Raw genomic sequence first — 12283 nt, forward strand, 5'->3', positions numbered from 1 at the left:
TTAGATGATTTTATTGTGCTCATATTAAAAATAAAGAAAAATCTGAAAAGTATCGTTTTAAAGTATTATTTTTCTTCTTAAAAGTGATTTAAAACTATAAAAAAAACACTTGAAAATATAAATTTAGTATTTATTGAGACAAAATGAAGCTTCTCTTCTCTTTTCAAAGTGTATTTTAAATTATTTTTTGTTTAAAAATATATTAAATTAATATATTAGGTGTTTTTAGATGATTTTATTATTCTAATATTAAAAATAAAGAAAAATCTGAAAAATATCATTTTAAAGTATTTTTTTTTCTTCTAAAAAGTGATTTAAAACTATAAAAAACACTTGAAAATATAAATTTAGTATTTATTGAGACAATGCATTTTGAAAAACATCTAAATCTCAATATTAAACAGTAATTACTATTATCATACAACTCAAGCTATTGTTTGTTTCCTAAAGCAGAATAAATTATAGAATGTCAGTCTGAATCTTATTTATTTACGAAGTTATTAATACAAAACTGAGTTACAAATTAGACAATCCAATATTATTTTAATTTTTTAAGATTAAAATGATTTTGTTTTAAATTTATTTTAAAATGAAATTAAAATTTAATTGGGTTAATTTCAGATTAAATTTTTTATGTATCTGTTTCTTGCCGGCTCTTAAAGTCTATTGGGTGGGATTTAATAATTGTGTTTATTTAATTAATACTTGTTGCTAAACAAAATAATTAAATTTTATTTTGAAAGTGTGGCTGTGTTTGTTTTTTAAAGTATTTTTATATTGAAATATATTAAAATAATATTTTTTTATTTTAAAAAAATTATTTTTAAAATCATTGCAATTAAAATAATCTAAAAATATATAAAAAATTAATTTTTAATAAAAAAATTTAAAATTTTTGAAAATTTTGGTACAATCATTCAAACAGACCTATAAATTTAAAACAGAAAACGCCCACCGTCCGATCCAACGATCATATAAATTGGCGGCCCAATAAAGAGAGACACCTTCAGCCCAGATCCATTCATCATCAGACAAAAAAAAAAAAAAAAACTTGGATTTCTGCGAGACATATCTCTAGCTTTGCTTGACCGACTGAAGAGACAGAAAAACACAAAAACCCTAACAAATCTCATTCTCCTTCCTTTTTGCAAGATTTAAAGATTAGTGGGATTTGAAAGAAAAGGCAGGCAAGATGAGGATCATGATAAAGGGTGGAGTATGGAAGAACACGGAGGATGAAATACTAAAAGCGGCGGTTATGAAATATGGAAAGAATCAGTGGGCTCGTATTTCTTCTCTTCTTGTTCGTAAATCTGCTAAGCAATGTAAAGCTCGTTGGTATGAGTGGCTTGACCCTTCCATTAAAAAGGTACGTCCTTTTCCCCTCTTTTTCTTATTTTCATGCCCTTCTTGGATTTTGATAGATTTTGTTCGGTTTCTTGAAGATAAATTCTTGTTTTGTTTTTGGATGGATGATGATAGTGGAGTGGTTTTTGATGAATGTTGAAGTGGGTTTTATTTTTAAGGGTTTTCTAAGGTGATTGTTTGGCAGAAGACTTTTTTTTTTGGATAATGGAAATGTAGTGATTTTGTTGATGAATGGTTAAGTGGGTTTTTAGGATTTTGATTGTTTTTATTAGGAAATTAGAAAAAAACACATGTTTCCTGGAATTTTTTGGTGGTTTTAATGATGAATGCAAGACAGTGAAAGTTGGGATTTTTGCAGACTGAGTGGACTAGAGAGGAGGATGAGAAATTACTGCATCTTGCTAAGCTCATGCCCACTCAGTGGAGGACGATTGCACCTATTGTTGGACGGACTCCATCGCAGTGCCTTGAGCGTTACGAGAAGCTGCTTGATGCAGCTTGTGTTAAGGATGACAACTATGATCCTGGTGATGATCCACGGAAATTGCGCCCTGGTGAGATTGATCCAAATCCGGAATCTAAGCCTGCACGTCCAGATCCTGTTGATATGGATGAGGATGAGAAGGAAATGCTCTCGGAAGCACGAGCTAGGTTAGCAAATACTAAAGGTAAAAAGGCTAAAAGAAAGGCTCGGGAGAAACAGCTTGAAGAAGCTAGGAGGCTTGCTTCCTTGCAGAAAAGGAGGGAGCTGAAGGCTGCTGGTATTGATAATAGGCATCGAAAGAGGAAGAGAAAAGGTATAGACTATAATTCTGAAATCCCCTTTGAGAAAAAACCTCCTCCTGGATTTTATGATGTTGCTGATGAAGATAGACCTGTGGAACAACCTAAGTTCCCAACCACCATTGAAGAACTTGAGGGGAAAAAAAGGATGGACATCGAAGCACAGTTAAGAAAGCAAGACATGGCAAAGAATAAAATTGCTGAAAGGCAAGATGCCCCATCAGCTATACTGCAAGCAAACAAGCTGAATGATCCGGAAACAGTAAGGAAGAGGTCAAAATTGATGCTTCCTGCACCGCAGATTTCAGATCATGAATTGGAGGATATTGCAAAGATGGGGTATGCTAGTGATCTTCTTGCAGGAAGTGAGGAACTCACAGAAGGGAGCGGTGCAACACGTGCCCTTTTAGCAAACTATGCCCAAACACCACGCCAAGGAATGACACCACTACGAACCCCTCAAAGAACTCCTGCTGGCAAGGGTGATGCTATAATGATGGAAGCTGAAAACCTAGCACGGTTGAGGGAGTCGCAAACACCATTGCTAGGGGGAGAGAATCCAGAGTTGCACCCTTCAGATTTTTCTGGTGTTACTCCTAAGAAACGGGAGATTCAAACACCAAACCCAATGCTGACTCCTTCTGCAACTCCTGGTGGTGTTGCTCTTACGCCCAGAATTGGCATGACACCGTCAAGGGATTCTTTTGGGATGACCCCAAAAGGAACTCCCATCAGGGATGAACTCCATATAAATGAAGATATGGATATGCATGATAGTGCAAAACTTGAGCAACGAAGACAGGCTGATCTGAGAAGGAATTTGATTTCTGGTCTTGGTAATCTTCCACAGCCCAAGAATGAATACCAGATAGTCATTCAACCGCCTCCTGAGGAAAATGAAGAACCAGAAGAGAAGATTGAAGAGGATATGTCTGATAGAATAGCCAGGGCAAAAGCTGAGGAAGAAGCTCGGCAGCAGGCATTACTTCGGAAGAGATCAAAAGTACTGCAGAGGGAACTCCCTCGGCCTCCTGCTGCTTCTTTGGAATTAATTAGAGATTCTTTGCTGAGAGCTGATGGGGATAAGAGTTCCTTTGTTCCTCCTACATCAATTGAACAGGCTGATGAAATGATAAGGAAGGAGCTTCTAGCCTTACTAGAACATGATAATGCAAAGTATCCACTTGAAGAGAAGCCAAGCAAGGAGAAAAAGAAAGGCTCCAAGCACCTTTCAAACAGATCTGCTGCTTCTATTCCTGTGATAGAGGACTTTGAAGAAGATGAGCTGAAACAAGTATGCATTTTATAATGTCCTTGCTGAATAACATCTTCTCCCATTTCATGATTTTATCATTACTTTTGTGGTCATATGCTTCGTATGTCTTTATTTTTGTTTGTGTGTGTAACCATATATCTCTTGCTTAACTTCTTTGATGATGTTATTAGATCCATCTCAAATATTCACTGTTGTTCAGCACTGTGTATCTTTCATTAATGTAGCTGCATTACTTCTAAAGTATCCACATTTTAATGCTTCTTATTCAATTTCCTGTACTTTTATTCTTTGAAGATAATTATATTTAGGAAGTTTTTATAATTACTTTTGTTTTCCATGGAAGTTTCTCCCTTTTTGTCGCCTCAGTATTACACTTTTGCATGCATGCTAAATTTAACAGTTGCAGGTTTTGACTATTTATTAATCTTATAAGCATGTGTAATGTTTAGATCATAGTCAGTATCAATGGTGGTTTTTTTTTTTTGCTTCCTATCTAGCTTTTTTTTGGAAAGCCTTATTGTGGTTTTTTTTTCCTTCCTATCTTGCATTTGTGGAAAGCCTTATTTTAAACTCCATTCTTAACTGAAACCTTATCCTTTTTTTTTTCAAATTTTGTTCACCAAGGAGCCAAACCTTCACTACATGCTAAATTCCAAAAGATCTTGTCTCACTTTCTATCAAGCGACTTTGAGTGACATAGAGGCTTAAAAAAAAGCTAAAGATTAGGAATGAGTGACCTTGTGTCTCTGATCATTGAAGAGTAGAGAGGTCAGAGAAAGATTTGTATCCAAAAGTGATTGAAGTAGAAATTATTTGCTAAGATACAAAGATGGTTCTAAATACCTGCTATTACCTTTTATCTGCAAATGTAACAGGATTTCAACTTCTTGTTATACTAATCCCTGTGATGTCATTGGTTCTGCTATTCACATTGGTGATGGGTATTATAGCTGGCCATCATGATACATGATGACTCACCTTTACAATATATTATCTCCTTGGAAAATATCTTGTGTCTCTCCTGTTGTAATTGAAACTTTTTTATGCTTCTTCCATTATTTCAACATTTACATTTCTCATGACTCAAAATGGTGGGTCCTATAATTTTGAAGCTTGATGGAAGATATGATGCAATAGAAGCATAGAAGCTTTGCCTTGCACCTTCTACCTCTTAATTATTCTATTAAAGTTTCATCAAGTTCTGAATGTATTCTTCTCAATTAAAAGATTTAGGGTAAAAAACTCGTTATCAAATTGTTTTTGCAAGTCATTTTTTAACTCACTCACTTTATGTTGCGTAGTGTGTACATCATAGTTTGCACTTTTACTTTTTGTGAAATCATTAGCACTCCTTGGAGATGATGTTCCAAAAATTATCAACAATTCACCTTCATGAATTATGTTAACACTGGCATTGCCCACAATCTATTTACCACAGGTGAATCATGAGCCATTTTTACCTTTAGGTTGACATGGATGGATTTGCTGTGTATCTTCAAACCCATATATTTATGTTCTCTTTCAAGGTTGCATCTTTGTATAGTCATTTTTTTCATCTTTGGATACAAAGCATACAAGGCAAAAATTACAAGATGTGTTGGAAATGTATTATATACTGGCAGATTGGCTAGTTTGCTGGATGTTCTTTTTTATCTTTATTCTAATGATATTTGCAATGTTGGAAAATGTATTGTCATAGGACTTTACAAGCATGTCTAGTGAAGAGTGATTGTCTGTTTGCCCACTGACTGATGGTTACATTCTTCTTTACAGGCTGATAATTTGATAAAAGTGGAAGCTCAGTACATACGTGTAGCTATGGGCCATGAAGATGAAACCCTTGATGAATTTGTTGAAGCACACAAAACATGTATAAATGACCTCATGTACTTCCCCACTCGCAACGCTTATGGTCTCTCCAGTGTTGCTGGAAATATGGAGAAACTCACAGCATTGCAGAATGAATTTGAGAATGTGAAAACAAGGTTAGAGGCTGAAAGGGAGAAGGCATTACGGCTTGAGAAGAAGGTTAATGTTCTCACACAAGGTTATCAGGTATATTGTGGTTCATCAACTATTTCTTTGTTGTGACTCTAGACATACTGTACATTACACCACTCTTTTTGTTGTTATTTTTGTTCCTTGTGGTGCGCAACTTGTCATTGATTTTCTTTCTTGCAGCAAATTATAAGGATCTCCTTTTCTTACTGTGTGTTAATTAGTTTTTCTTACTTTTTGTAGTTTCCACCCTTTTTTCTGTTCTTATGATTGAATAGAGTATTACTTCTTATTCCTTTCACTAGATCTCTGTTCGGTCGGTACAGTCGAGCCAGAAAATAATACAATTGAAGTTGGAGTAGTACCGAGAACAGGATAGTAGCAAAGGTAGAGAGAAGTAGAATTCCCTGTAGGAGAGGGACTAAATAGAAGAATAGAAAAATAGTGCAGAGAAGAAAGAAGCCTCTGTAGGAGAGGGATAAACAGAGAAGAAATAGAGGAGAGCAAAATTTGATTATCACTGTTCAATTTATTTTCAACAAGTCAACATAGAAAAGGTGCTCTTAAATAGGCAGCAAAACCCTAATATTATCTCTTTTAAAGAAGGAAAGTCAATATCAGTAATTAAGAGAAGAATCCTAACTGAATGAAACAACTAAAATCAAACAATATTAAAGCTCATTTTCGCGTATAATTGCATCTTATTACTCTGTATGTCCAAATTGATGTTGCTTTATGAATTTATGGTCATTGGAATGTATGGTCTCAAAGAGCACGCTAAAAGAGTTGCATTATCTTTGTTGCAGAATATAGTCATAGCCCTTTGATGGTGACACAGAAATTGCTATTAGATTAGTTTATTTGCTGTTGTGAGGTCCTTGGATTCAAAATATTTCTCTGGTGCTGTTTCATTATCAACTCCATAAATTCTGAAGCAGCAATCTCTATATTATGATCTCTAATGCAATATAAATTCCTGTAATATCATGCTTTCGATTTCTTTCTTTTTCACACTTTTTCCTTTCTGTTTTCGGATATAAGAAATAAAATGTTAGCTATTGGCACCTATTGAAGGAGATTTGGAAGTTAGCTGTAAGCACAAAATGTGGCCAGGCTCTCTCTAATGCTTGTTATATTAAGATATCTAATGCGATGTAACTTCCTGTAGTTTCATGCTTGCTTTTTCTTGGTTTTTGGTGACTTTTCCTTCCTGAGATTTGTATGATAGCTGTGAGCACAAAATGTGGTCATGGCTCTCTAATTCTATGCCATACTAGCAGGGCTCTCTAATGCTATGTTAAACAAGCAGTGAGAAAGGTGGAAGGGGCCTTCTTCACCTTTCGCCTATGCTGCAAAGGAAAGGCTGAAAGCCAATTCCAGAGAACTTTGCACTGAGTTCTGTAGATTTGCTGATCTTTAGAACCCTAGAGTACTGATTCCTACTATGATCTTATGCTTGTTTCAACCCTCCATATAGCTTGTCAAGATCACAATTCTTACGGTGCTAAATTTCTTATATTTGAATGAACAGATGCGGGCAGAAAGGCAGCTTTTGCCGCCAATTGAGTTGACCTTAAAGCAGATGGACACCTCTGGAACAGAACTAGAGTGCTTCCAAGCTTTGCAGAGGCAAGAGCAATTAGCAGCATCACACAGGATCAATGGTCTTTGGGAGGAAGTTCAGAAGCAAAAGGAGCTAGAGCAAACTATGCAGAGGAGATATGGGGATCTTGTGGCTGAGCTGGAAAGGATACAACAGCTCATCATTAATTACAGAGCACTAGCAATACAACAAGAAGAAATTGCTGCAAAGAATCGTGCACTTGAGTTGGCAGAAGCTGCCATACTGAACTCTGAACCCGTGACTCCAGATGAACATGGAAATTCTATGCCAGTTGGTTCATCTGACAAGAAAGTTTTAGAGCAGCAAATGGATGTTGATTCAGAGAAGGTGCACGGTGCACTGGCCACGGATATAAGCTTAACCAATAATGTGCCTTCTGATGAGGGGCAGATGACACATGTACAAGGTAATGGCCATGAAGCTTCTGGTGCTAATCCCTTGAGTCCAGATGGAAATAACCAAAATGGAGTTCCAGTTCTGACAGAGAACTCAATAAACAGAGGAGATATTATATCTACTGTTGGTGTTGCAGTGGAGATTAAGGTGAATGATGCTTCTGTTGATGGGGATGCTGGTGATGTTATGAGCACAGAAATTATGGATGGCTTAGCTTCTGTTGAAGGAGAGAGTATCCAAGAAAGAGCTGATGACTTTGACAAAGCTGATATGATGCAGGTTTCCAGTGGCGGAGATGATAAAGTAAATCGGGATGATAAAGTAAATCAAATGAAGGATGAGGGAAAAGTGCCTGTCATTGATCTTACTAACTCTGATTAGGGAATTCAGGATTGGACGGGGAAAGTGTCCCAGTTGTTCAACAAGGGATAGAAACTGCTGAAGAATCCATGAAAATGTTCCTCTATTCTTGGATGATTTCTGTGAACAAAATGAAGCACGGCTCCAAGGCTAATCTCGTTATGTGCCTGGTTGATAATGATATGGTTATTGTTGTAGTGATTAATCAGATTTTTTCGGGAGTTTTCCTTTTCCTCTCATGTTCCTACCAGAACTGGACATGGATGCCCATCATTTTGCTCTGTTTTGCCCAAAAGAAACCAGGTAAAGTACTAATCTGGTTGCATGTACTGTTCGGTGTAACTGTTGTTAGGTCGAGGAATCTTTATATTTATGAAGGAAAAATGTTGTATTCACTTCTCCTCTGTTGAGTATTCAATTAATGAATGGAAAATTTTGTAATGAATCAAGAATAGTAGTAGCCGAGGGCATGATGGTTCTGCTCGCCGGACCCTGGGGCTGTTCACGGTTGTCACATGTGGTGTTTTATAATACCGGCTTGAGCTTATCCTGGTTGTGTCCTTGTGTTCCATTGATTGAGATCGTTTCTCGATATTCTTGCCACCGTTTAGAAGTTGGCGAGAGATGAGTTTCAACGTTAGGGCAGCTGCTTTGAAAGGCGATTGTCATGTGTGAATTTTACCATTTGGGATTTCTAAATATTCAACTTCCATAGCAATTCTCCGACTAGTGAACTATGGCTCGAAGCATCCTAGCCATTGTATCTAGTTTCCATGCATTATAAGACGTCTGGTGATTTGAGATTTGAGATTTGAAGAGGTAGCTGGCTAGGAAAGACAGAGAGGATAAGCTGACACTATTTTTCATTTTCATGTTTATCTTTTCAACTACATATATTTTTATATTTTTCATATCAATCTGGGATTGATTGGTGTTGGAAAAAGAAAAACACAAATGCACCCATCTCAGCCATAAATTATTATCAAGAATTCGAATGAGAATTGAATGCACTAAACAAGCTCACTGGATAACGTGGTTGAAGTCATCGTCCCATTTGAGCCACGCTTGCCAAACTGGAAAATGATGCGTGTTTTCCCCAAATTACACTGACTCTAGCTGAGTTTTAATTTGAATAAGTTCTAACTTTAGTTAATTTGACTCAACTCGATAATTCAAGTTCTAAACTAGATCGGTTTCTAGGCAGAATTTAATAAATATGTTAAGTAATATTTTTATTATTTCGACTAACTACATTTTCACAATTACAAGTAAAAAAAGCTCATTTTTTTTTATCTCAGAATATTTTTTTAGAGACGTTAGAGACTAGCTAATCAACCTGGACATGATTTCTATTCAACACTCACAAAAATAATTAATTGAAGCATCCCCTTTAGTTCCATAAACAAACCTAAAGCACTTTCAGATGCCATGCATCCCCTGTTTTCTTTATTCTTTGGTCACATTCTAACGTACGTAGCCAACCGTAATAATATTTTTTTAATGATTTTAACGTGCAAATATAAAAAATTAAAAAATATTTTAACATATTCTTAAATAAAAAATATATTCCATCATCATAAAACAAACGATATACACACAACCACCACTAGTTTTCTTGCACATCCACTTTTAGGTTTAGCATATCCAACCAAATTTAGATAACATTTTTGGCATTATCATCCCAACTAAACACAACCCAAATCGAACCTTTCTTCCTGCTGGAAGGATAAACTCAAGCCTCCTTTCAACCTCTCTCCTCCTCTGAATTTGTGTACTTTTACATTAGCCTATCGACCACTAGCTGCTTGCATAATACATGTATGCTTTTCATTTTTATAAGCCATTATTATTGGAAGAGCCTTCCGTTATTGATGAACGAGTACCTTAAATGTTTCGTGAAAAAATCTAAAATCATATATATATATATATATAAAAAGCTTAATAACGAGATAGTAACTCATTGATAGGTGATTCTGAAAACTATTAGATTCAATATCATTAAGTTTAGTTATATGTTGAGCCTAAATAAATATAGATTTGGTGAGCTGTCAGACTCAATATACTTCGATTCTATCACGTGCTGAATCTAAATAAAAATGAGTTTCACAAAGATACCTAATATATTTGAGTTTAGTCATAAGCGAAGTTCAAGTGAATAAGTTTGATGAGTTGTCAGAACTCACTTCCTTTATACTTGGCTACATGTCAAACCCAATTGGTCTGAGGGGTATTATAGACTTGTGTTAAGGTTATAAAACTTTGGTTTTTTTTTTTTTAAGACTTGACATGAATTATTATGTCAAAAATGATTGTCTCCCTACATCTATATGTATATAAAATATCTTCCAATGACCTACTATATTTTCATTTCATTAATGATGTGTAAAAGATATTTGTCTATCATTAATGATGTGGAATATTTTTTATCTCTTATTAATATCATGACTCTCAAACCCTTTTACTTTATCAAAATAACAAAGTTCAGGGATTATAAATATCCTATAAACCACTTAAATAAGGGGTTCACAATTTTCTTTCTCCAAGTATTATACTTTAATTCATATACCATTTATCATATCAAAACAAGAATAAACACTTTTGTTATTAAAATTTATAGTTTTTTTCTTTTATTTATTTATTTATAATTATTTATTTAAAATCATTGATTTTATCATTAGAGAATCTCTAAACCCCTACTTAAAAGGAACTCTTTTGCATGTGCTACAAGGACTTGTACCACCAATTATATATTTTCCAAGCTCTGGAGACGGAAATATTAACATGGACATGTGATTACTTATTATCCAAATATCAAATAACATCATTTCTAAGTATAACATATTTTGAAACATCATTAATTATTTTGCATAATATTGTCGTGTTAGGCTTTGTAAAAGTTTTTTCACAGTAATTTGACACAACATTTCATTGTTATTAAACCCGGTTAGCTTAGTGGGTGAACCTAAGACCTAGCCTAGATTGGATTAAAAGAAAACCATGTGGGAGTTGGTCCGGTTAAACAGAATCAAAATCCAACTTGATTTTTCTTTAAATATTGTTATTTTTATTTTTTTTAAAAAATAATTTTAAAATGATTTTATTTAAAATTAAATCAAAATCAATTTATATTAACTCATTTAATTCATAACCCGAGTCTCGAACAAAGTGACGGCAATGTTGAAATGGGCAAATATACAAGCATAGTAAAAATAGTGGGTGCTCTTTGTGGCCCTTCTTGTTTTGAAGGTCCATAATTCCAATTACATGTACAATATTCTTGAGTGCGATTGATGATGGTAGTGGGGTTTCACTTTTCTAGATTCCTGGATCCCTGTAGAATCTTTATTAAAGTATTAGAATCCAAACGATTTTTGTGTCATTTTCAGGGTTAATGCCTGATGTTCTCTTCTCTGTGTGAAGAGTTGCCATGAGATTCCTTCTTTCTTTCTTTTTTTTGAATATTCTCAGTTTTTATTTTTTCATTAAAAGGTTATCGTACGTTATAATCTTTGAATTTAGATTCCATTTTTTTTAATGATATATATCTCGAATCTTGATCACTTTCGTGACATTAAGAGATTATTTTGATTTTCCCAGTAATATTGTATTAACTTTGGGCTAAGGTTGGTATATAACCTTAAGATCTGTTTAGAAATGTAGTTATTGTTGTAATTCAAAGTATTTTTTTAACTTGAAGATATATCAAAATAATATTTATTATTATTAGTTTTTAAAAATTATTTTTGAGATTAGTACATCAAAACGATCCAAAAACATAAAAAAATAAAATTTGAAATTTTTAAAAAATGTGGGTTGGCCCGTGTTTCCAAACGGAGCCTTAAAGTATAGTAATGAATCCTAATTTGTATTGTATCTATGTATATTATTTTTATTAAAATAATATTATTTTAAAAAATTTAAATTTAAATTTTAAATGGATTAACTGAATCATAAATCAACTGAAATAATTATTTTATTATTTTAAAACCTAGTCCAAATTAAATTTTAATTAACACACCAAACCAAATCAAATTTAATAAAAATGACTCAGAATCATAATCATAAACTACTACTGGCCTTATTTTTTTTTTATCAGAAATTGAAAGTAGAAAAAAAAAATTTGGGATTGCTATATTCAAACATTACAAAAGTCTCCAATTCCTTTTACTTTTTTTTTTTAAAATATTATTTTTAAACATATTATTTTAATTTTTTTTTTTAATCATCAATTCAAATTAACCTGTTTTATCAGAACGATGGAATTTAAAAACCATGCAACAGCACAAAGTAATTTTTTAAAAATGCATTATTCAAAATCTATTGACATGAAGTAAAAACTACGTCCTAAAAAAATTCTAAAGGATTAGTCAATTTTTAAGGAAGAAAACCAAATGGAAGCCAATGGAAAATTTTCTTTCTTGAAAAGTAAAGCCGCCAGCCGCCAATAGAGTTGCTTTCCATAGCTAAACATTTATTAA

At 33.8% G+C, this 12283-nt stretch overlaps 1 protein-coding gene across 1 annotated transcript; it reads left to right on the forward strand.

Annotated features, from left to right (window-relative positions):
• The first annotated feature begins 1014 nt into the window (after nucleotides 1–1014).
• Nucleotides 1015–8200, forward strand: LOC118050641 (cell division cycle 5-like protein). The gene is made up of 4 exons (XM_035061033.2): nucleotides 1015–1369; nucleotides 1727–3445; nucleotides 5201–5482; nucleotides 6957–8200. Exons 1-4 carry the CDS (start codon nucleotides 1193–1195, stop codon nucleotides 7824–7826), a joined length of 3048 nt encoding a protein of 1015 aa, XP_034916924.1. The 5' UTR covers nucleotides 1015–1192; the 3' UTR covers nucleotides 7827–8200.
• Nucleotides 8201–12283: the final 4083 nt, after the last annotated feature.

This window comes from Populus alba, chromosome 19 (assembly GCF_005239225.2).
Source record: "Populus alba chromosome 19, ASM523922v2, whole genome shotgun sequence".
NCBI lineage: Eukaryota > Viridiplantae > Streptophyta > Magnoliopsida > Malpighiales > Salicaceae > Populus > Populus alba.